Raw genomic sequence first — 24,695 nt, 5'->3', positions numbered from 1 at the left:
TTGTTCACTTTATCCCCTACGTACTGAAACTAGTTGCTTTTTCATAACTTCACTTGGAAGAGATTTTCTTGATATAGGTACACCATTTTACTTAAATGTTTGAACAAGTTGAGAAGCAGTAGATAATAAAGTGCTGCTTTCGATTCGAGTGATGATGAAGTTGTTGTACATAAATTTTGGTTAACAGCATGTATCCGGGAAAAGGGGGTATGGACACAGTATTTAACCAACAAAACCAATGGTGGCCACAGATTTAACACCTTAAATATATTACATTTTGATCCTTTTTATGAAGTGTTGTCCACAAAAAGAATCAGTTCGATCAGCACATTTATCACGAGAGACCCTTTCCATTCTGTTTCATTATGTGGCAATCATGATGAGAAAAAATTTTTCCAGCCTGCTGCGACCGCAGGCTGAATTCATCATCCACTGTATAAACAAAATCCCAGAAAGCCAACTGATATATGTCGTTGTTTAGTAACGGTTACTAATGTGTGAGGGGAAAAACAAAAGGGATGAAGTGAAATATATACGAAGAAATGTTTCTCGGGTAAACAAAAACCGACCAAGAGTAAGTTTCTTGAGGTTTAAGTCTACCGCAAAACCATGAAATTACCTGGAAAGTAAAGTAAAACCACGTAGGTTTTTACGAAGTCCCGCTGTTTTGCAAGGAAAGCAACAGCTAAGTACCAGACAGAAGCCCACCGGCCCACCATCTCCAGCCCTCCCTTTCCCTCTTCCTTTTCTCTCTCCTCCCTCTACTATATAAGGACCACCATAGGCAGTCTCCTTGCGCATACAATCATTCTACATTTCTTTCTCTCTTTGTGTTTTTCTCTGATCCGTCTTGATTTATCACTGTAGTTTTCAGCAATGGCCTCAGGTTCGACATGGACACCGAAGCAAAACAAGTTGTTCGAGAATGCTTTGGCTATCTATGACAAGGATACACCGGACCGCTGGCACAATCTAGCCAGGGCAGTTGGAGGGAAAACCGTGGAGGAAGTGAAGATGCATTACGAGAATCTTGTCGAAGACGTCAAGCAGATTGAGTCTGGCCATGTGCCCTTACCCCCTTACAAGAAAGCAGGAGGAAGCAAAGGATACAGTTACATGGATGAAGAACAAAGGTATAATTACAACTACTTTTCACACCTTTTTTCCCCAGTATTTTCACTTTCAAAAAATGTTAATTCAGAGAGTCTTTCCCCATCGACTTTTATTTTTTCTTTTTCCAAGATGTAATTGGTCAGAATATCAGGAATTCATATCTAATCAAGTTGAGAAAATAAAGGCTTGCTTTTACTGGTATCAATGTACTTCATACACTACTAACTAAATTAATGCATGCCTAGCTAGCTTAACATTATTATACTCCTTAAGTACTAGCTAAATATGTGGCTGAGCCTTAAGTCAAAAGAACAGGTTCCAAGCAATTATTCGGTGTATGTTGTTGTATTTCCTCATGGCCAGGACTGATTTCTTTTGTTCTTGAGCAGAATGAGGAATCTCAGGCTCCAGTGAAGTATATGAACCAGAACCGTACGTGGAAAACAAAGATTAGCCCATCAATCTTGACCTTTAATAAAGCAAATGCCGCACTGAGTAACAAGCAACAAATGTATCGCTCTTATTTCATTTTCATTTCTGATCATAGCTGTACCTTCCGATACCTCCTTTATATGTATATGTGCTTCGTGTAATGTACCATGGATGACTCATAGACTCATGGCATTGGTACATGACCCACAGTTCCTTGTATGCTCCTGTTTTTAATGAATATCCTCAGATTAAATGTTGTTGTCTTCTATCATCTGACCATACATGGATACTTGAAATACCCAGATATATATGGCAATACCTTAACGCAGAATGGATTAAAGAACACACGGGCTTTGTGAATTTAATACTTGGATATATACATATTCATAAACAGAAACAGAAAAGTGAAAATATCCAAATTTAGAATGCCTAGCCACTAAACCTAAACATCATCCATCTTTTTCTCACCAAAGTTTTAATCAGGGTGGAAAATAAGGAGAGCCCACTTTTTATATTAAAAGGGAAGAGAAGGGAGTAGTAGAATGTGTGTGAACACCTCTCCCTGCTACATATCACAAGTTAATTGTCTTTTCTGTTGAGTATCATTTCCATTACCAACAGTTCAAGTTGTAAGCCATTCTTCTCTTTCTCTGCATGTATCTGTATTTCATTTCTTAGGTAGATATATGGAAGTTTTAAACCAGTAGTCTTTGATGATTTCTCCTTCTTCCCCCTCTCTCAATAAAATATATAGAGATATACTCCTAATCCTATATTAGTATAACCATACATTTTACAATGAAAACCAAAGATATGATATTATCATCAGGTCGAGCTTGTCATGATATACATATGAGCATCAGATGCTGGCTGATTAACTTGAATTGAAGATAGATTTTTCAGTCTTATATCTTACATATAGGTACAAGGAGAAAAACATCAAGAGGGAAAAGATAAGGATATAGAGAGAATCTTGCTTAGCTTTGAGAATGATTTAGCACAGATGGTTGCAGCCCCATGGAGTATACAAAAACCCTTGAGGAAACTACAGATCATGCATGATTCATAGATTTTGACTTTACAAAAAGCATGAGAAGAAGAAGAAGAAGAAGAAGAAGAAGAAGAAAAATTAAGTAATTTACATACATAGCACGTGTTGGAAGGTGAGCAAGACAAAAGTAATGCGTGATTATTACTATAGTAAGTTAGAAAAAAAAAATTTTTTAATATAAATTAGATAGAAACCGTTTATTAATAGTGAAACAGTTACTTTTAAAAAAATAGTGAAATAATTAAAACTATAATAAATTCATTAAATATGCGTTATAATCGAGGTCATAAATACAAACATAAAGAATTAACAAAAAGCCGACTGATTTAAGTTTCTTATGGTGTTTAACATGTGTATATGACCTTTGTAGTATGTTTTTCATGAGTTAAATTGGTAACGGAATTTTATTATAATTAAATTTAATAAATTAATTATAATTTAATATGATGACTGTTTGATAATTACTTTTCCAACTGCGCCTAGTTGTCTTATTAACATGAATTCCTTGAACTATGTTGATATATAATAATTTTTTTATTTTTTGATGATGAAATAATTATTTTATTGATATCCAAAATTCATATTCTTTATTAAGAATTGACATAAATTTCTAAGTTTATAGCAGTTTTTTAAAATTTTTTTATTTCAATTTAATGGGAGATTTATAATATAAACAAGAAATCAATAATTTTAAATCGAAAATTTCATCCTTGTAATTAAAAAAAAAATCTTGTGTAAATAAGTTTTTCCCGATTTTCAATTAAAACTTAAGTTTGACGGGTCATGGGGTTGGGCTTCAAGTTAAAAGAATATTTTACTTTGCTTTCTTTGCCAGATGGGCTTAATGGCCCATAACTTGAACTCCTGGACCTGACAATTAGGGCTTGGGACCAGGGTCCTATGTTGATCAGCGTACTTAACACGCGCACCACCACGCCGTCTCGTCATTTCCTTCTCTGAACCCTGTTCCTCGCTCGACCTTTGCGAAGACAAAACTGAAAGACAAAAATGGAAGACAAAACTTCTCTGTTTAAGGTACGCTAAAATCGTATGCTTGCTCGAACATATCTTTGTCTTTATTTGTTTGTCGTAAATCTTTTATACTAAGAACAAAACCCAAGAAGAAGAAGAAGAAGAAATAGTGGCTTTCCAAAAATTTTGGAGGTTTTTTTTTTTAAATATTTAATTAATTAATATTTTGCTGTAATGCAGGTCATATTGGGGTCATCTTCCATAGCTCGTCGTAAAATACTAGCTGAAATGGGATATGAATTCACAGTCATGGTAATTTTCATATCCTTTTGGAAATTTAAATGTTAATGTAATTAGAAAGAAATAGGTTCAATTTAGTTGCTTTTGTAGAGTGCAGATATTGACGAGAAAGGTATCAGAAAGGAGAAGCCAGAGGAGTTGGTCATAGCTCTTGCTGAAGCAAAGGTTCGGTTTTTACTTTATAGTGGAGTGCTTGTTTGGGATGATTATTGTGATTGATAGAAGGATTTGAGAGTCTGAGACCAATGTTACATTCATTTGCTTTGAGCAGGGTTACCATCTTTTTTAATGTGCTTGTGGGTGTGTTTTTGGGTCTTGTTCTCTCTTTCGTATTGTAAATTGGAGAGGGAGTTTTTCGTGTTTCTGTTATTGATTTGAGTGTGAATGACATCACAGGCTGATTCTATTTTATCAAAGCTACAAACTATCAATAACCAAGAGAAGGATGAAAGACCAACTATTTTGATTGCTGCTGACACAGTATGTCTTGATATCTTTTAGTTACCGACCATGTTCCCCTTTTAGACAATCTGGCCTTTTTTCACCAAATGCCATCTATGGCCTGAGGATATAATTTTGGAGGAAATAAATCTATGGACTGCTTAGTTTAAATCATATTTCTCTTGGTAAGAAGCTAGTTGTGATCTTTGGTAGATATATTAGAAAAGAATTAGAAAAGTAGGCCTAAATAAGGGACCATTCAAGTTTCGTATAACATATGCTTTTAGAATGTGGCTTTTGCATGTTCCCATTTAATTCACTAGATGCATGCTCTTTTGGTTTACTGTTTCCACTGCTGCTTTGGCCTGCTGCATGGTATTGTCTTGGTGTATACTTAGCTGGTGAAAATTTCTCAGGCAGACGCCATCTTACACAGACTCCCCGTTGGTGATCACGTAAAGGAAGCTGAGCCAACATTACTAATTACTTCTGACCAAGTATAAATCTATTCCTTTGATATGCTTTAGATTTCCTGACATGTTTAATTATGCTATATGGTCTTTGTTTTATGTGTCAAACTTTGGAAGAACAGTTCATAGGTAATCTATAACCACCATAAACCCTTTTTTGCGGATAAATATCTATTTTATATCTGTTACACATGTTATGGCTCTTTGGAAGGAAGTTCAAGCCTGAACCATATATAGATCAATTATTTCCCACCTTCAACCTATCAGCAGGTCCTGATAATTCTAATGATCCCTTATATAGATGCTGCAACTCATGAGTTCTTCTGAATAATTAGTGTGAATTCTTTTTACTATATTTTAAAATATTTTAAGGGGCCAACGTCTCACAATTAATCAGATTTACCAATTACCATTGCCTTTAAGGTAGCAGTGCTTTTCTCTTTGGAAGAACTTAGATAAACTGTAAAATATGTGCGGGACTGCCATGTGGGCATATCTTGCACTGATGTGTTGTGTGCCTAAATGCATTTGGGAAATGTATCCTCAACCATAGATGGCAATTGGTGATAATTCATGCTTTTAAGCATAGATACATTTCATATTTTCATGTTGTAGGAATAATAACTCTTCCACTTTTATTCCTTACTGTTATTGTTAAATGATCTTGAGGTGGTGGTCTATGAAGGTGCTGTAAGGGAAAAACCAGCCAATGAGAAAGAAGCTCGTGAATATATCAAAGGTTTGTCTTGATATTCTTCAAGCCAATCCCTACTTTTTACTCTTTCAAACCTTTACTGATCATTTACCAATGTGCAGGCTATTCCGGTGGGCACGCTGCAACCGTGGGATCTGTTCTAGTTACAAACCTTAAAACTGGATTCAGAAAAGGGGAATGGGACAGAGTGGAGGTATTAATGGCTTTTGTTCTTGATTTGAATACGTGCCAAATAAGGAATCTTAGCACCTGCTTGAGCAATTACCAAACTTTTGTGATGTTAATGAATGGAGAGCATCAGAGAAACCTAAACTAAATGATTTGCTGTCGTGTAATTTCACTATGTATTTATGTTCTCAGCTGTTTGAAGGAGTGTAATCAGGAGAAAAATATCTTTTGAAGAACCCTAACATATGTGATGAACATATTGAAACTCTGTTTCCATGTATGAATATATATAATGAAAATGTTTTGTTTGAACTCCACTCTCATTCCAAGGTCCTTTCATTCCTTGTGTGTGTGTGTTGGCAACTGTTCTCCAGCTTTCTTAGTCAAATTATTTGTACTTGCATCAACCTATGGTAGCCACAGAAAGAGCATCAAATGCATATGAAATAGTTATGATGGATGTCTTTTACTCGACCTACTTTATGCATGTTCATTCACCATATTCATCATGTACCCATAGTGGTAAAAACAGTCGTCAGTAAGATCTGCACTGTGCAGGCCTTGTAAGCTGGAATTATGGGATCCATTGTAGAGTTGATACATATTGTAAGGGTGACAAAAGAATGTTCATTCAGATGTGGCTTAATGCTTTTTTTATTTGAGATGCCATGCAGATATATTTCCATGAAATACCAGATGAGGTTATTGAGAAACTGGTAAGAATTTTTTTCTGTCACCCTCCTTTTCCTTTATTGCATGAGCAATATCAATTTTCTTTATCTGTTTTCTTTCTCGTTGTTCAGATTGAGGAAGGGACTGTACTACATGTTGCTGGAGGCCTGATTATTGAGCACCCTTTGATAAAGCCGTATGTTAAACAAGTGGTTAGTTTCATTACTTCTGTGATCACGTGGTGAGGAACTAACAAATGAGTAAATAATTTACATTGGTGCAGAATGTGCCACTTTCTAAAAAGTTTTGAGGCAAGAATTAGTGAATATGATTTGCCCTCCAAGTCATCGGGTACTTTGTAAAATCGACATGCTCAAAACGTGTGATCTTAGGCAATAGATGAATACTTACATGACAAAGTAGCTTGATAGAATGCCCTGATAGCCCCTGCAAGCCTTTTTCAAATCTCTCAAAGCGAACCTTAGATTGGATGCCCTTATTGTGCATGCGTCCAATCTGAACAGCATCTTTTAGTGTGGTAGCTGCTGGTTCTCACTTACTGAAAAATCTATTCAAAAATCAGAGGTAGATAAAGTGTCGTTTGGTATCTTTGCAGGTAGGGACAACAGACAGTGTGATGGGATTGCCCAAAGCTCTCACTGAGAAACTCATAAAGGAAGCCCTCTAGGAGCCGCATCATTTTGGGTTCCATTGATGAAGCTTAAGGCATTCCATAGTCTGTGTTAAGACATTGTACTTTGCCCAAATTGTGTTCACTGTTCTGAACTTCTGATTAAATCATCCATACCCCACTCGATTGCGCATTACTTTTGACGCTTGAAGTTGTTATCCAAGGCAGACTTTTGCATAATATCCCCTATTGTCAACGCCACATTACATCCAAAGGTCTGTTTATATGTCGGCATAACAGGACTACTAGTTGGTGAATTTGATCACTTTCAATTTACTCGGGAAGCATCAAAGAAGGAAGGGTTAAGAAAACCAGAATATGAGTTTCTATAGTGGCAGCATCATCATTTTAATGTCAAAGTGGCTTGCTTGGATTTATGACAGCTCCCGCCATAGCCATAACCACCTTTTCCATTGGTTCCCAGGGATCAAATCAGCGTGGCAGATCAGGAATTTCTCACTCAGAAAGCGAACTTTCTTAAGACATAGCGCAGGCAGGTTTTTCTTGTACCAAATCGCAGTATCTTTGACAAGTTTCCAGGCTTCCGTCACTTGATTGAACAAGTCCTGTCCGTAGTCGTTTATGAATTTTAGCCACGTGATTTTGCATAAACTATGAAATAAATGCCCGATTGATTAAACAAAGAAAACATCAAAAGAAACATTGTACAGTGACAAAAGCTTATCGTTGTAAACCTCGAACTGGCTGTGTCTCTGACGCTTCATCACAGCTGGCCCCCGCGTTAATCCCGTTAACGTCGTTAACAATGGCGAGGGCTGACAGTTCCGTAGTAGTAACATCAACTACCATTACCGACTCGAGTTTTCATAGCTGGCAATTTTGAGAAAACCCCAAAAAACAAAAAAGAAAAAGAAAATGATTCAAAGCCACGAAAATTCACGTGGATGTTAATCCTAAAAAAAGAACCAATCTTTAATAGTAACCTGAAACAATGATGAAAAGTCTTCCTCTTCCCATTTTGCCATGTTAAAAGACAGAACCCACGTCAAAGGAAAAGAGTCCACCTTCAAGACGCACTCTTTAGGTTCCCATCTTTGCACTTTTCTCTCTCAGCTTCCAATTCCCAGAACATTACTACTGTTTTTTTAACCTTGGGAGGCCTGGAAATCTGCCTCCTAGATTTTGTCAGTCAACTTTACAGAGCAGTCTAAAGCCCGCCAGACAACCCCCTCGGGGTTCATTAGTGGTAACAGACAAGGTCGGTATCATGGACCAAGGGGGCGCAGCCACCAGAAACGGTGGCTCGGGAAGCGGCTCAGTCGGTGTTCAGATCCAACAATCCCGAAGGCTCCCGGATTTCCTTCAAAGCGTCAATCTCAAGTACGTGAAATTAGGCTACCACTATCTAATCTCCAATCTTTTGACCCTTTGTTTCATCCCTCTAATCGCGGTTATTTCAATCGAAGGTTCTCAAATGAATCTCGATGATTTACGCCAGTTATGGCTTCACCTTAAATACAATCTAGTCAGCATAATCATTTGCTCTGCTATTTTAGTGTTCGGGTTAACGGTGTATATCATGACCCGTCCCCGACCGGTTTACCTTGTCGATTATTCTTGTTACCGTGCTCCGGACCATCTTAAAGCTCCCTACGGTCGTTTCATGGAGCACTCAAGGTTAACTGGTGATTTTGATGAATCGTCTCTCGAGTTCCAGCGGAAGATTTTGGAGCGCTCGGGGCTCGGAGAAGAGACTTATGTGCCTAAAGCAATGCACAATATTCCTCCAACGCCGTCCATGGCGGCGGCGCGGGACGAAGCTGAGGAGGTTATGTTTGGGGCATTGGATATTCTTTTTCGGAACACGAATGTCAACCCCAAGGATATTGGTATTCTTGTTGTGAATTGTAGTTTGTTCAATCCAACGCCTTCGTTGTCGGCAATGATTGTGAATAAGTATAAGCTGAGGGGAAATATTAGGAGTTTTAACTTAGGTGGGATGGGGTGTAGCGCTGGGGTTATCGCAGTGGATCTTGCTAAGGATTTGTTGCAGGTGCACAGGAATACGTATGCTGTTGTTGTGAGTACTGAGAACATTACTCAGAACTGGTATTTTGGGAATAAGAAGTCTATGCTGATACCAAATTGTTTGTTTCGCGTTGGGGGTTCTGCGGTTTTGCTTTCGAATAAGTCTAAGGATAGAAGGCGGGCTAAGTATAAGCTTATTCATGTGGTGAGGACTCATCGTGGTGCAGATGATAAGGCGTTTAGGTGTGTGTATCAGGAGCAGGATGATGCAGGGAAGACGGGTGTTTCACTGTCTAAAGATTTGATGGCAATTGCTGGAGGTGCGCTAAAGACCAATATCACCACATTGGGCCCTCTTGTGCTTCCAATCAGTGAGCAGCTTTTGTTCTTCACAACCTTGCTGGTGAAGAAACTGTTCAATGCCAGTGTCAAGCCTTATATTCCAGATTTCAAGTTGGCATTTGATCATTTCTGTATACATGCTGGTGGAAGGGCTGTGATTGATGAGCTGGAGAAGAATCTGCAGCTGCTACCAGTACATGTGGAGGCTTCCAGGATGACTCTCCATCGTTTCGGAAATACTTCTTCGAGCTCCATTTGGTATGAATTGGCGTACATTGAGGCTAAGGGGAGGATGCGGAAGCGCAACCGTGTCTGGCAAATTGCATTTGGAAGTGGTTTCAAATGTAATAGCGCAGTCTGGGAAGCACTTCGGAATGTAAAGCCATCTGGTAATGGTCCCTGGGAAGATTGTATTGATAACTATCCTGTGAAAATAAGTACCTAGGTGTACAACATTTTGAGTTAGATTCTATATTTAGACACAGTATTAATGGGAAGGTAGACCGCAATATCTTGCTTTTATCCAAGTCTTGATGTGTACTTAGTCATCCTTCAGCTTGTTATCAAATGTGGCTACCTTTGTGTTTCATTTTTTGAACTTGCATGCATCTCTGGAGTACTATCATGTGAGACTTGCTCATTTTGTACCATAACAGTCCATCTATTTTACTGGTCATTGACCTGTTTGAGACTAATTCATCCAGGATTGTTTGATTTATACTTATGAGAGTTTAATCAATGTGCCATCAGAGTATTTCATCTTTCTTTGCCCTGCAATCTTTGCCTGTATTAACAACAGAATATCTTGCCTAGCCGCCTAGGTTTATATTAAAAGCTTAGATTAGCAAACTACGCCTGTCAATCATTTCTAGGTTTGTGGTCGGAAGGAGACGAAGAGACGAAAGAAAAAATCCTCAAAACAGGGGAAGACCATGTTGATCTTTAGCTACACTTTTCTAGGATGCTTGCAGCCTTCTGGCGAGGGGTATCTAGCATCTTCAAAGAACTGCTTCCCCATTATCATGCTCTGTCATTTCACATCAGCCTACTATCAGATACTCACCTACGCAAAAATCCTTGTCAAAAGATGGAGACAAACTCGCAAGACAAACGTACAATGATTACATTTCTTGACACTGAAACATATAATCATGGAGTAATAGCTTGGATTCCTTTTTACGCTCGGATTCTACGCATGAACGTGATAATAGAAACGATCTCTCTGGTTTGATTTGAGGTCACATTGGCCGCCAAAAATTTGGGCCCAAGGAACTGTAAGGTAGACATCTACCATTGGTAGGCCTCACGTAACCTTCACGAAGCTGTTAGATGTACATCTCTTTCAATTGTTTAAACCAAAGACGACCACTTGCAGTATATGAATCATATCAGTTGTTTAAAGACTTGAGATTGGAGACCCTGGTCCCAGTGTCTTGCCTTCTATTCTAACAGCTTAATCTGTTCTACGTAAGTGTCAAAATGAAAGCGAGAGCAATTTGCCCGTCGAAAGAATATAAATGAATTTAATCACTCATATAAGCAGACAATACAGATATTTGTTTTGAGGATGAAACGGAGCCATGTAAAAAGACAAAGCCAGGAACAGAAGATGCTGGCCAGAGAATATGCGTTTTTCTATGCCAAAAAGAAGATAAATTGCAAACAAAAATTTTACATCTAGAGATCCTGTGAGAGATCATTTGAAAATGGATGCAGGAACTGGCTTCCTCTAAGCAAAAATGTAACAAGGAGACGAAAAGCTCATCTGAAAGACCATTGGATTTCTTCCAGTGTTCTCCCCTTTGTCTCAGGGACCCAAAGAGCCACAAATAGGATAGTGAAAGCGCTCACGATCATGTAAATCGTGAAGGTTCCTGTTGAAGGGTGGAGGGAGCTTGAGTTAATTAGGAAGCGAAAGCAGCAATACCATAGCTCCTATTAAGGTGTCCAAGCCATTTAAGATTTAAAAATCTTCTAAACCTTGCCAAATTCAATATTCTGGTTTTTGCTTTCTATCATACTATCAACTTTGTCTAAGGTGGATTCAGTGTCGGTGCATGAGTGCAGGTGTGTGTGTGAGAGAGAGAGAAAGAGAGAGAGGGGACCTCCACTGCTCCAATCCAAAAGCAGGTTGGCAGTCATCGTAACCACCCAAGCAAAGAACCAGTTGGAAAGTGTTGCTATGCTTCCAGCAAGACCCTTGATATTTATTGGAAGAATCTGCAATGGAACATGAGCAAAATCACGAGATGCAACTTTAAAAGGGAGATCATGGTTATCATTTTCCATTGTACTGGATGTTTTGCTGTAAGAATCAGCACTCCATGGAGAAGATCAATGGATATCAAGTGAAAGCATTGGAAACCAAGATTTTGCTGGTAAATGGTTGGTTTAGGCTTGATAAGATAAGTATGTTATCAGCTACGTAAAAGCTTGCAGGTTTCACAGATAGATTATTGGTACTTCTGCCACCCGGTTCAGCAGATATGACAAAAGTAAGCATAGCCAATCAATTAAATGGATGAAAGATGATGCTAAACAAGACAACATGTTGATACCTCTGACATTATAACCCAAGGAATGGCCCCCATTCCTAGAGAGAAGGCAACCACCATACCCTGAAAGAAGAACAAGTTATACAATTACGATTTAACAACAAAGATTCAAAGCAATAACACAGTATCATAAAGGACAAGTAACATACCACAACTCCAACTATTGACAAGATGCCCATAATGCTATAAAGGGTAGAATCACTAGATAAAACATCCTGGATCAATTACCAACAGAATTGCCATGTTAGGTAAAACTGCAAAAGAAATAAAAACCGCAATATAATTTCAGTTTACTTCTTTTTCATTTTTTGGCGGAGAGCGTTATTGTCAACAAAATCCTCCATGTTATACTACCTTTAAATAGAATGATACTGCAACAATTAGGAGGCTGAGAGTCATTCCAGAAGAGGAGACCTAAAATAGGAAAAGGTGAAACCGATATTCTTGTTTTGGTTCTAGGTTATTACCAACAAAGTACAAAAAACAAAAGTAGAATAAACTTACTATAAGCAGGAGCCGGCGTCCTGCTTTGTCCGCCAACCATGTGGTTACAGCAGTAGCAACGACCTAACCATGCATAATTCAGATTATGATCAAAATTTTTCATAAGTTCTCATTGTGAACAGAAATATTTAATAAAAAAAGAAAAGTTGTGACATTTCTCCAAGCTATACCTGAATGGCACCAAGTCCAAAGGTAGCTACATTGCTGGATTTAACCCCTGTTCAAGGTCAAAGTATCCAGTTAAGCCTTTTAACTTGAACACTAAACTTGTGGTATTAAAAGAGGAGGAAAAAGAATAGTCAGGTAAAGCCAACAAAGATGGCTGACACAAAACTGTTGATAGCCTTGTTCACCAAAACACTGTTGAAACAATATAGTTAAACAAAGTATACTAATATTACAAGGCAGGCAGATACAGATCAGCAATCTTAGGTTTGTCTGAGTTTTGGTATTGAATTTCAGAAGTTAGCACATAACTCTTTCTTAAGGAGGATTGGTGACAAGGCGGATCCACTTTCATGTACTTCTAATCAGTTTAAGGAAATAACCGACACTAATGACAAATACCATCAAAAGATCTTGTCTGGCAAATGTTTCCATGAGTGGGGAAACAAGATTAATCTTACCAGCAGCTTCAAAAATGGTACTGGAATAAAATAGAAGACCATTAATGCCACTAAGCTGTTGCAGCATAAGTAATCCAATTCCAACCTGAAACACATCGGCCGGTGAAACCAATTAAGCTCTTTTTTCCTGGTGCTATCAAGTCCTAGGGCAGTTCAGATGAATGAAAAATCACAATAAAACTTTTGAGATGATTAAATTACCATCAACGGGAACCAATATCTCTTTCGTTTGAGTTCTGCAAATCGAATTGTAGTTCTTCTAGTTGTTGATGCTACAGACCTCTGCGATATTAAAAAAAATTAACTGAAGCAGTAACTTGAGGAGAAAGAAGGAAAGGAAGGGTGCTGAATGATACCTACTAATGAATTAGAAGTTTAAACAAGAGCTTGAAAATATAGAGGTGGCTGACCAGGTTGAAAGGTGTGAAATTGAAGAAAAGTTGTTTAACTGCTTATAATTACCTTGATATCATTCACTTCAATAGAAATATCAGTATCAAAACCTCTGAGAACTTGCAAAGAAGCTTCGAAATCTTCTGTCATACCCATTTTTGCCTAAAATTAGGAATGGAAACTTGAATCAGGTAACCATAACTATCTATCTGAGCATGTTTGAGTAAACAATCTACTTCTCAAGCTTACCAGCCATCGAGGAGATTCTGGAATGAAAAAGAGACCAGGTATCAAAATTGTACAAGGAAGTATTCCTGCCAAAGAAAGAAATTAGCAATTTCCATCAGCAAAAATAGTTAATTTTGAATATTTTCCCATTGCCATCATCTAGAAACTTGAAAGTCTAATGTTCAGTTTTTCACTTTTTCCCATTCTTAGAGGAAGGAATGACTTCAACTACTCATTTAAAGCAATATAATAATAAATTTAAAATGTGAACTACCTAGCACTGAAAATGAATGGTGATATAATTAGAATGTTCAAATCTCATAAAATTTCTTGGTAAAAGCATTACACAGGACTCAGAAATGTGGAGGGGAAAACTGACAATCACACTACAGGAAGTGGCTAGAGAAGTAATATTGAAATGACTGAGCCATATGAGATCATTCTCTGAACAAAAAGTCAGATAATTACCTAAAACTGCAAGTACCCTCCACTGAACAAAAAGTCCCAGCAGATAGGCGAGCATTATTCCAATTGTGACAGACAGCTACACGGTATAACATGCAAATTTGAGTAGTCTAATAAGTGATTAGATCCTTCTACAAATATTCATTAACAATACTCATGATAAGTAGAGCCAGAGCCAACCTGATTCACTGAACCCAAAGCCCCCCTCAAGTTTTGAGGTGCTATCTCAGCTATGTAGACAGGCACCTATACATGATTAACACAATAAATACTCTCAGGATTGTTTCCAGAAAAGTTCAATCTAAACAACCAAAGCATAGTTCCACATTACCGTATAAGAGATTATTCCCACACCAAAACCTTCCAACAACCTTCCCATGTAAAGAAAAGATGAATCCTGCAAAATGCAGCAAGCGATATTCTAAGTGTAAATGATCAAGTTATATTTTAACAAAGTAGCAACATGAAGCCTGGATAATATGATCAACAGAACTCACTCTTGCAAAAGATATAGTAAGCCATCCAATTACATTAGGAATAGCAGCAATCATTAAAGACTGCAATGAACGTAAGTAGCTAAAATTAGTAATCCAAATCAAAACAAGAAACAAAAATGTGAAGCTAAATCAGTGATTGGATTACCCCTTTTCGTCCGATATACTCAGCTATCTGACCACTGGCTATTGCCCCAACCATGGCACCCACATTTGATAAAGAACCAAATAGAGAAAACTGTCCCAAAAATAAGACTCACTAGCTGAGGTAAATCAAGGAGAAAACACAGATAAACCAAACCAAAACTAAATATGTAAGTTTCACCTCTGAGACTGTTAGGCCAAGATCCTTGATGATTGCAGATTGTGTAGGAGAAGAATAACCAGACTACAAACAAATTAAACCCAGTTCAGAACTTCCATTTCTTGTTTCAAATGATAGTAAACCTTAAAGATAGATCAGAAAAGAAGCAAAGCAAGTGAAAATGAAGTTTAACTTACAGTGAAACCGAATTGGATAGGACCCAAAGCAACAATCATAACGCAGGCTACAACAGAGACGGAGCTATCACGAATAGCCTGAGATGAGCCCAGCATACTGGACCCCATCCTGGAACCCATCCGGTACCAACTTCCGGTATGTAGAAACGGCTTCCGTAGATCCCTCCCATCATCAGAATCGTCCCTGAAACTCATCTGTCCCCTCTCTCTCTATACCAACAGTCTCTTTCAATGAGCAAACACTCTCTGCTCACCCAGAGAGAAGAAAAAGGAGCCTTTTTGTTTGTCCTTTTAGACTCTCAGATTGGATACATGCTGTGAGAGAAGATTTTATGAGCTGGGACACGGAAGTAGTAAAACATGGAGTTATAAAAAAACTATTTATTATAAAACACCATCAACCAGAAAATAGAAAAAAGAGGAATCAGAACCAGAGAATCAGACGTGTAAAACGTGTCTCATAGCCCATTTGCTCCGCTGTAATAGAGAGGGACCGTGAGTTCCAGCTCAAACTTACCATAAATGGGGTCACACCCCCTCCTGAATCGAAATTGTTTTATTGATGTCTAAGAGGAGAAAGAGAGAGTTACTGATTGAAAAACCATCTTTGGCTCCGTTCGAGAGTCAAGGAATTTCTTTTACCAGAGGGGAATAGGCCTTTGGTTGTTCCTATGATTGCAAAACGTATCAATGTCTAACCAAGATTCTAGAAATGGAAGAAAAATGTAAACCAAGTTCAATCATTGAAAGCAAGTTAAGCAAAGCAACAGTTTGATTTCTTGTTAAATTAAAGTAATCAGATTTGATCTATGTATATGTATATATATATATATATATATATTCACGTGATGATGCATCAGTAGCACATAAGCAACACTTTCAACTTCGGCGTGCTGAATATATCTAAAATCGAAATCCTAACAGGTTAAAACTTAAAAAACAAGGATCCCATTTGTCTGAAACTTCTCCTTTGCGCCCTTTCGGAACAGTCCAGACTCGTTATGTATTTCCATGTTTGTAAGTGGAAAAACATTGGTCACGCCAAGGAATGTGGTCATGCTGTTTGATTGGAAGTCCAACTACCAGTCCTCGCTGTTTTAGCGAATCAACAGAAGCCTTGGAGTTGGCAATCGGCATTGTTGTACGAGTAATTTAGAAGGTCCACGTGCAAAATATGAATGAGAAACCGAAGAAGGCAAGAGGCTGGCCCCCGGTAATGAAAAAGCCAGTTATACATGGGACATGTGCACACCAAATGTTCTTTACTGGTCGGTCCAATTAGAAAGTGTGAATTTTTCTTTCCCTAAAATGCTAAGAATTTCCTAGTGGGCCGGGGAGGCCCAAAATGAGAACGTTTTGGGCCAAATTAGTGCGACCCGGACTGAATTGCTCCACCTTTTACAGGGACCCTGCGGCTCATATATGAACTAGGGCTAGGTTAGGCCTGCTTGAATTGGGCTAGGTCGGTAAACCCGTTCGTGGGACTGCTAAAACACGCGCTGAAACCGAGCGTGAACTGTCGATAAGCCATGATACTTTTCCTTCTCGGAAGACAACACTTGTTGAGAAACAACTGAGAAGCGAAAATAAAACACAGTTGAGATTGAAAGTTTTGAGGTTTTTATTTATTAGTGTAAATTAAAAGAAAAAAAGAAAAAAAATAAGTGAGTTTACTTCACTTTTCACTGTTTCGAGTCTTTCAACTTCTCATAATCACTCCACTCGCTCATGTCTTCCTTCCCCTACGCCTCCCCATAACCCCACCGCAACCGTCAACGCCGCCTGTCATTACCCTAGTCAACCACCGATTTTCTAAATTGTGACTCAGATTTTGATTGATCTCACATGGGGGAACAAACCCCGGCACAGCTTCAAGCACAGGCTCAACCTCAGCCCCAAAGCGACTCCTCTTCCTCCACCCCGACCCAAGCGCAAACCCAAGCGCAAACCCAAACTCCAAATCCGAGTAATACTTCCAACGCTGCCGTGTCCACCACCGTCACTAGCGCCGTCGTGGCCTCCGCTCCGACGGAACTGATCAATGTCCCTCCTCAAACCTCATCCCCTCCTTCCAAAATCCCTTTCCGCCCTAGAAAAATCCGGAAACTCTCTCCAGACCCTAACTCCGACACTAATGCCTCCCAACAAGCAACGACCTCCGCAACATCTGCAACGGAACCGCCTAAAACCGTCGCCAAAACTCCCAAAACAAAACTCACTCAACATCGAGCCCTAGCGGTGGTTCCACGAATCATGGCTCGGTCCCTCTCTTGTGAAGGCGAGGTCGAAACCGCCATCCGCCACCTGCGCAACGCGGATTCCCTCCTCGCTTCCTTAATCGATCTCCACCCACCTCCAACCTTCGACACTTTCCACACCCCTTTCCTCGCTCTCACTCGAAGCATTCTCTACCAACAGCTCGCTTTCAAAGCCGGCACTTCCATCTACAATCGCTTCATCGCTCTCTGCGGAGGCGAAAACGGTGTCGTTCCTGAAACTGTTCTTTCCTTAACCGCTCAACAGCTCCGACAAATTGGTGTCTCGGGACGAAAAGCGAGTTACCTTCATGATCTCGCGAGAAAATACCAGACGGGGATATTATCGGACTCGGCGATTGTAAATATGGATGACAAATCACTTTTCACCATGCTTACTATGGTAAATGGGATCGGTTCTTGGTCGGTTCATATGTTTATGATTTTCTCGCTTCATAGACCCGATGTTTTGCCGATTAACGATCTTGGGGTTCGAAAAGGGGTTCAATTGCTCTACAATTTGGAGGAGTTGCCGAGGCCTTCGCAGATGGATCAGTTGTGTGAAAAGTGGAGGCCGTATAGATCAGTTGCATCGTGGTATCTTTGGAGGTTTGTTGAGGCCAAAGGAGCGCCTTCGAGTGCTGCCGCGGTTGCTGCTGGTGCTAGTCTTCCACCGCCTCAGCAAGAGGAGCAGCAGCAACACCAGCAGCATCAGCAGCAGGCCCAGCTTCTTGACCCCATTAATAGCATTCTCAACCTTGGGTATGATATCTCTTCTTCTTCTTCTTCCTTTTTTATATGAAAAAAAATGTTTGCTTTATTGCAAATTTTGGTGTGTTAGTATAGCTGCATTTCATGAAAAAGAAATGTTTTTTCCTTCCCTTTTAGGAGCTCAGTTGATGCCAAGTTAGAGGCATTTGACATTATCCATCTTAAGAGCTTACTTATTGTTGCTTTTTGTGCCTTAAAGAAGATTCATTTGAACAGTTATATGCTTTCGAAGTAGGATTGATAGTAATTAAGAGGCATCTCATACATTTATTTCAAGTGCTATTTATTAGTCTTGAAATTTATTGCTTGGCTGTCTTTAGTTCTTAAAAAATTTATGGAAGTAATAGAATATGAATGTCCTCTTAAGGGACTATATATTTCCAATGCTTGGATGCTATACATGCCTTGCAATATGATTACATGATCTTGGGGGAAAGAAATGGAGAAAAAGGGAACCAATCTTTTTGTAACTCAAGGAAACTGACAGGAGTTGCTTCAACATATGAAAAGCATTCTGAAATGCGATATTAATTCGTAGAACGCTTCACAAAGAAAGTTAGAAAGGCAGCAAACGGGTGGATTTTTCCATCCAAAAAGATTTAAGGGAAGCCAGACAAAAGAATAGATTTTTTCTATTGAAAATTACTAAATAAAAAGATGCTAATGGTATATTTTTATTAACATATATTAGAATGTTACACTAGTAAAGCCAATTTTATTTTTTCATTTTCATTCCTATATTCTTTTGATGTACATTTTGTGGAGATCCAGTTTACTTCTTTTATTTTTAAGCTTGGCATTGAGTTATAGTTGATATATTATCTATCTAAAGGTATCAGTGCTTGATATCAAGATGGAGAATATAATAGGGAGACCTTGTGTAGGTATGTATCCATGTTGGCAGGAAAACATGAGGGTAATTTAGTCATGCTTTTGCATTTGAAAGTAGGCAATGAATAGATGTTTGGGCTATAGATCTAACCTCTACTTCAAAGGAGTTTGGTCTTCAATTCAAGTAGAGTTAAACAGAAGTATTTATAATTTGAATAGAGCTACCACTAGATATTAGTTTGCCTAAAAGTGGAACATTCCAAGCTACATCACCTTTGAGGAGGCTCTTTTTAGGGTGTGAAGTTTGTGATGTTGTGGATACTCTAGATACCATGTTCAAAGTTCAAACTAGTAATTGTTTATGATTATTTATTGTTGTGTGTATGATTATTTCGTTGGTGAAGGTTGCTTTATGAGTTTTAGTTAGCATGGATCCAATATGTATATCTAGCCTTGATTCCATATGGGTGGTCCTCTTGTTTACATAATGGTATAAGTGAAGGTTCATGTTGGAATAAATGGCAAATGCCTGTCAATCATTATATGCTTTTCAGCCTTGTATGTTTTATGTTATTGAGACTCTTTTGCAACATTTCTGGGAATGGTAGTAAAATCCTTAAAATCCTTGATGCAAGTGCTATACTGGTCATTGCTGTAGCTCCCTTATGTGGATGATCTTGGAGTGTTCAGGATTTGGATTCCCATTCTACTTGGTAAATTTTATGCAAAGTTTATAGAATCTTACTGCTGATTGATCGTCTACTCTTTAGCACCTCTCCTTTAGTTATATTCTGAATTTGTTAGGAAGGTGCAACTGTTTGACTACTTTAAGGTGAAAAACCTGAATAAGGATTAGTCTAAGGTTTTTTTTTTTTCATTTTCTTATCTTGTTTCTTTGATTTTGAACAAGATACTGGATTCCATATGCCAAACTTTCTGTACTTTTTAAATTGTTGTTATCCTCTGATTAAAGATGTTAAGTTAAATTTTCCATTTGGAAATCCTAGTTGAAGAAGTAATTTTCAGCATCAATCTAATTGATATTAAAATATCAATAGAGATAGTTTGTTCCTTGGCTTTGATATCTCTACCTTATTCGCTCATATGCTGCCAAAAGACACAATGGAGAAAATGTAAACACATGAGGCCATGGTAGCAGCTTGGGATTCTTTTGGGGTTACTGGTAAACTACAAAAATCACCCTGAGTTAAGATTCTTTAATGTCTCATGTTATGAGGGTACCAGATGCATTTTTTTTAAATCCTCTTAAAATGCATGATCATGCTTCCTGGATGCTTATCTTTGCTGTTTACCCTGTACATGATTGGAGTTTGAACTCTGTTGGTTTTAACATTTGTTTACAATGCTTTTGTAATGATTTTCCTGTCGTTATGTTACTAGGGCCTGTGCTTGGGGGCAATGATTGGCATTGGAAACAGAACGTGTGGCATTTGTCACAATCCATTTATCAACTTGAAGGGCAGGCACTTCATAGGAAAATGTTCGTGTGATATTATTGTTCAGAAAGGCATTAGCATTGTAGGCCGTAAGAGTCAAGTCTATCAACTTTGGTCTGGTAAACCTGCTTTGAGATCGAATAAACACGCTGCCCACTTCTTTGGTCTTATTAAAAAGGACATCATTTTTAGTTGTAACTGTCTCATATAGGACATTAATTAGAATGCAATTCACTGCTTGATGTGGCTTTGCGTCTCTTGAAACTGTCTAATTTCTGGCCTGCATGTTTGTAAATCTTAACAACTCTGCACATGTTTGAAGTCAGAACCTTCTTTCGTCAATCAACCCGCAATCATTCGTAGTAAATCCCCTACTTACTTTAATAAAGAGATATAATGGCATTGTGGTTCCTGACTTTTAACACTGGAAAAATGGAAAACATTAGTTGAAGAACGATTAACCTGGAATGCAAAGATTAACATAACGGGAACATATGGCAATGTCTTCACGTATTGGACGAGCCTACCAGCATCTTTCAGGTCCAAGCTAGCCAAGAAGGCCAACCCAATCCGAGTAATTGCTCGTTTTAAACACTTGGTAGTCTTTTTCATCAAGGGGCAAACTCAAATAAGATACTTTTCGAACTCTTTCGAGCAAGGCCTGGGTTCCCGACGTAATTCGAGGCCAACAAGATCTGTACTAGCAAAAGATACCTTCAGGCTCTTGGAATTCCCGCAAACTGTCTCCCTGTTCTAGTCCAGATAACCCTGGTAAAACCTCAAAGTAGCTTTTATTAGGAACCAATTATTGGCTCTTCATATATTTTTAAATGGTTATGGACCCATTACCCGCCGCGTCATGGGAGCAAAGCCAGGAGGACGGCTTTGGGGAAGGCCAGAAGCTGGAATTAGTTGAGAAACAGCTGCATGGAATGTGAGGTATTCTTCAAAATGACAATGATGTACATACAAACATCAATAAGTTGGCATTGTTTTACTTATTTGCTGTGAAAGCTCGGCAGGGGATCATACTGGGATATTCTCACAGAATATTTCCTCGTTCCCTCTTTCAGTTTTCGTCATCTTCGCTGAGGACGGTATTTAACTCCTTATCCCCTATGCTGACCTCGCATTTCTCACTATAAAAAGTGGAGTTAACAGGTGGACAACCTATCAATGAAACAGAGAAAAAAACATGAATTATGAAAACTATGATCCTTCTTTCCCTGACCAACCAGTTGTTGATCAATACCTTCCCATATGGGCTAGCTTACCAGCTTTCAGGTCCAAGCCAGTCTTCATTTGGCCCGACGATGGCTGGACGGATGTAGGCAACAGCTCAACACTTACCTATGCTCAACTCAACGATTCAGTGCAGTCCATTTCCTTTCAGCTACTCCTTTCATTGAAAAGAGGTGACACTGTAGTCATTTTATGCTCACCTGGGCTAGAGCTCGTTGAGATCATTTTTGGGTGTCAACGAGCTGGCCTTTTGAGCGTACCCATAATCCCACCAGACCCTTCTTTTGCCAAAGAAAACTATCACCACCTAGTCAGAGTTCTCTCTCAGACAAAGCTCAAAGCTGCCATAGCTCACCATGATTACATTACAAGGGTTCAGCAATATCTTTCTTCGCCCTCTAAAGACGAGAGGCTTGCAGAGATGTTACAAAACCTGTTATGGATTTCGACTGAAGATATCAAACAAAAAAATGTAGATTCAACAGCGGGTTCTATGTTTTATAATGGTAGCAAACCTGATGAACTTTACTTGATTCAATACACCTCAGGTGCAACAGGGATCCCAAAGCCCGTGCTTGTGACAGCTGGATCAGCAGCTCACAATGTTAGGACAGCAAGGAAAGCTTATGATTTGCATCCAAATAGTGTTATTGTCTCTTGGTTACCTCAGTACCACGATTGTGGCCTAATGTTTCTGTTATTGACCATTGTATCTGGTGCAACGTGCGTGTTAACATCACCTGGAGCTTTCGTTAACCGGCCTAGGCTATGGCTTGAGCTAATTACAGAGTTCAAGGCTACTTGTACTCCAGTTCCATCCTTCACCCTGCCACTAGTCGTGAAGCGTGGTGGAGTTGAAAAAGGAAGCTCGCCTATTAATCTATGGAGCTTGAGAAATCTCATAATCATCAATGAGCCCATTTACAAGGCATCAGTTGAAGAATTTCTTGATGTGTTTAAGCCATTTGGACTAAACCCATCGTCAATCTCTCCATCTTATGGCTTAGCAGAGAATTGCACATTTGTTTCCACAGCGTGGAGAACTAATGACAACTCTGGAAACTCCAGTTTCCCTAATCTTCCTTCTCACAACAAGCTCTTGCCAAGTGCAAGACTTGCTAATGAAGAAGAAGAAGAGGACATGAACATTATTGTTGTAAATGAGGACACCCATGAGCCTGTTGACGACGGAATTGAGGGTGAGATTTGGGTTTCATCTCCAAGCAATGCTTCTGGTTACCTAGGCCATTCTTTCTTAACTCAAGATATATTTAAAGGTAGACTGAGCAACAAGGTTGGCCGGTGTTTTGTCCGAACAGGAGATAGAGGGATTGTGAAAGGGGCAGAAAGATTTCTCTTCGTGACAGGTCGTTGCCTAGACGTCGTTAAGCTCCCAAACGGCCAGGATATGCACCCTCATTACATAGAGACCGCTGCTTATAATACTTGCCCACAGCTTATTAGAGGAGGTTGTCTCGCTGCATTTGATATCTCAAGAATGATCGTTCTTGTAGCAGAGATGCAGAGGAGTGAAAAAGATAACAAGATTTTGAGGGACATATGTGAAAAATTCAGAGAAACGGTTTGGAATCAAGAGAAAGTCGAATTAGGGATGGCAGTTCTTGTAAAAAGTGGAAGTGTTCCGAAAACTACTTCAGGTAAAATTCAAAGATGGGCGGCCAAGGATAACTTTCTAGGAGGTAAAATGAAAGTTTTAATGGAAATGAAGTTTGATAATTACCATGGGGGTTTATTACCATCCCCTGGGGCAATGATACTTGCAAGTAAGGGAAGAGGACAAAGAACAGGAAAAGGAAGAGAAGGTGAAGAGAGGGGAGCCCTGATAGCTGAAGAGAAAAAAGAGAATCCTTTTTCACTGTCAAGTGCTCCAACTCGTCATCCCTGGTTGTCTCGATTGTGAAAGCATTTAAAAATCTGTCTAGGACTAGGATGTTATGTTTTGCTTGTGCCCCAATATATTATGGAAGGAACATGCTTTAGGTTCCTTGCTTCCTTTCTTCGGGATGGTCGACAAGGGTGAAACCTTATGGCTTGTTGCACAACTTTATATATACAATATAGTATTGGTTCATCTCTGTTCTGTGCTATAGGAAAATAGATTTAAAGAAACAGAAAGAGTGAAAACCTTTCTATCTAATTGCCAGTGGCAGGAAGTCAAACAGGGTTCATCCCTTTCCTACTCTGCGTTGCATAACAATGCTCCATATGCTATCATCATTACACAATTATGAATTGATCTGTCTAACATTTTATCCCCAATTGCTATTGTTTGGACAATAAGCAAGACAAAATCACGAGGTAGTAATATTATTTTAGTATTCATCAGCATACACCCTTCAATCTCTGAGGTAGTATTTAAAAATAAGTAAAAGAACTATCAGACTGCGCTTTTACCAGTTTTCTAGTCACAAAACTACAAGCAGCAATGATTCCAGGCAGCTGTAAATACAAAAGCTCCAAATCCTCATGAAAAGCACGAGGTTTGTCCATGATAGGTGAGATTGAAAACCTCCTTTCCTCAGGAATTTGGAACACGTCATAATTACTTGAGTACCTATTGATCAACTAGAATGCATCGCTTGGGCTGCCACATTAACCTGAGTCCTTGCTGTTTAAGTCATGAACACATATAGGTTGAATCACAATACTGCAGACGCTCTCCGGATTCCCATAAGCGTGTCCCACAGTGTATAGACATTATAGGCATGTTCTTCGGTAATTCCATGAGCTGAAAAACCAGCAGATATAGGCTCAAAAGGCAATATACTTGTCCCTTAAGTTAAATACTAGGGCAAGACCAGTCATTACTGTTGAAATCTTTTAACGAAGCAATAAAGTTGACTTGGGCATCCATGCACATTCCCTCCATTCCGAAGTCTTTGTCCAGAAACTCTGATATGTAATAGTCCCATTCTTGGTAACAGCTTCTTCCTAGAAGTGACATATCACCTAAAAGTGGGGTTGCACCCCATCGAAGGCAACCACTCGAGAAGCTG

At 38.9% G+C, this 24,695-nt stretch overlaps 5 protein-coding genes across 6 annotated transcripts; 4 read left to right on the top strand and 1 right to left on the bottom strand.

Annotated features, from left to right (window-relative positions):
* The first annotated feature begins 803 nt into the window (after positions 1-803).
* LOC110416947 (protein RADIALIS-like 1) lies at positions 804-1,824 on the top strand. Its single transcript, XM_021429095.2, has 2 exons — positions 804-1,133; positions 1,503-1,824. The coding sequence occupies exons 1-2, from the start codon at positions 877-879 to the stop codon at positions 1,525-1,527; spliced, it is 282 nt and encodes a 93-aa protein (XP_021284770.1). The 5' UTR covers positions 804-876; the 3' UTR covers positions 1,528-1,824.
* Positions 1,825-3,518: 1,694 nt separating this feature from the next.
* On the top strand, positions 3,519-7,161 carry LOC110416109 (Maf-like protein). Of its 2 annotated transcripts, XM_021427953.1 has the most exons (10): positions 3,519-3,631; positions 3,809-3,880; positions 3,959-4,033; positions 4,265-4,348; positions 4,726-4,806; positions 5,449-5,518; positions 5,596-5,687; positions 6,337-6,378; positions 6,466-6,546; positions 6,951-7,161. In XM_021427953.1, exons 1-10 carry the CDS (start codon positions 3,605-3,607, stop codon positions 7,020-7,022), a joined length of 696 nt encoding a protein of 231 aa, XP_021283628.1. In that variant the 5' UTR covers positions 3,519-3,604; the 3' UTR covers positions 7,023-7,161. The 2 variants fall into 2 exon arrangements, with proteins under 2 accessions (XP_021283628.1, XP_021283629.1); XM_021427954.1 differs by lacking the exon at positions 4,265-4,348.
* An 822-nt stretch (positions 7,162-7,983) lies between these two features.
* KCS4 (3-ketoacyl-CoA synthase 4) lies at positions 7,984-10,051 on the top strand. Its single transcript, XM_021427944.2, has one exon. It carries the CDS (start codon positions 8,254-8,256, stop codon positions 9,799-9,801), a length of 1,548 nt encoding a protein of 515 aa, XP_021283619.1. The 5' UTR covers positions 7,984-8,253; the 3' UTR covers positions 9,802-10,051.
* Positions 10,052-10,851: 800 nt separating this feature from the next.
* LOC110416107 (sugar transporter ERD6-like 6) lies at positions 10,852-16,293 on the bottom strand. Its single transcript, XM_021427945.2, has 18 exons — positions 15,123-16,293; positions 14,947-15,009; positions 14,770-14,859; positions 14,625-14,684; positions 14,459-14,524; positions 14,308-14,373; positions 14,131-14,206; positions 13,684-13,748; positions 13,504-13,596; positions 13,243-13,323; positions 13,042-13,126; positions 12,586-12,632; positions 12,416-12,478; positions 12,266-12,325; positions 12,061-12,126; positions 11,915-11,974; positions 11,462-11,576; positions 10,852-11,230 (listed from the first exon to the last, which is right to left on the bottom strand). Exons 1-18 carry the CDS (start codon positions 15,315-15,317, stop codon positions 11,118-11,120), a joined length of 1,464 nt encoding a protein of 487 aa, XP_021283620.1. The 5' UTR covers positions 15,318-16,293; the 3' UTR covers positions 10,852-11,117.
* A 380-nt stretch (positions 16,294-16,673) lies between these two features.
* Positions 16,674-20,803, top strand: LOC110416108 (alkylbase DNA glycosidase-like protein mag2). Its single transcript, XM_021427952.2, has 2 exons — positions 16,674-18,139; positions 20,381-20,803. Exons 1-2 carry the CDS (start codon positions 16,968-16,970, stop codon positions 20,400-20,402), a joined length of 1,194 nt encoding a protein of 397 aa, XP_021283627.1. The 5' UTR covers positions 16,674-16,967; the 3' UTR covers positions 20,403-20,803.
* The last annotated feature ends 3,892 nt before the right edge of the window (positions 20,804-24,695 follow it).

Source organism: Theobroma umbraticum, unplaced genomic scaffold (assembly GCF_002168275.2).
Source record: "Theobroma umbraticum cultivar Fairchild unplaced genomic scaffold, ASM216827v3 scaffold_51.0, whole genome shotgun sequence".
NCBI lineage: Eukaryota > Viridiplantae > Streptophyta > Magnoliopsida > Malvales > Malvaceae > Theobroma > Theobroma umbraticum.
The sequence above is the reverse complement of the archived record's forward strand: the minus strand, read 5'-3'. Positions and strand labels throughout refer to the sequence as shown.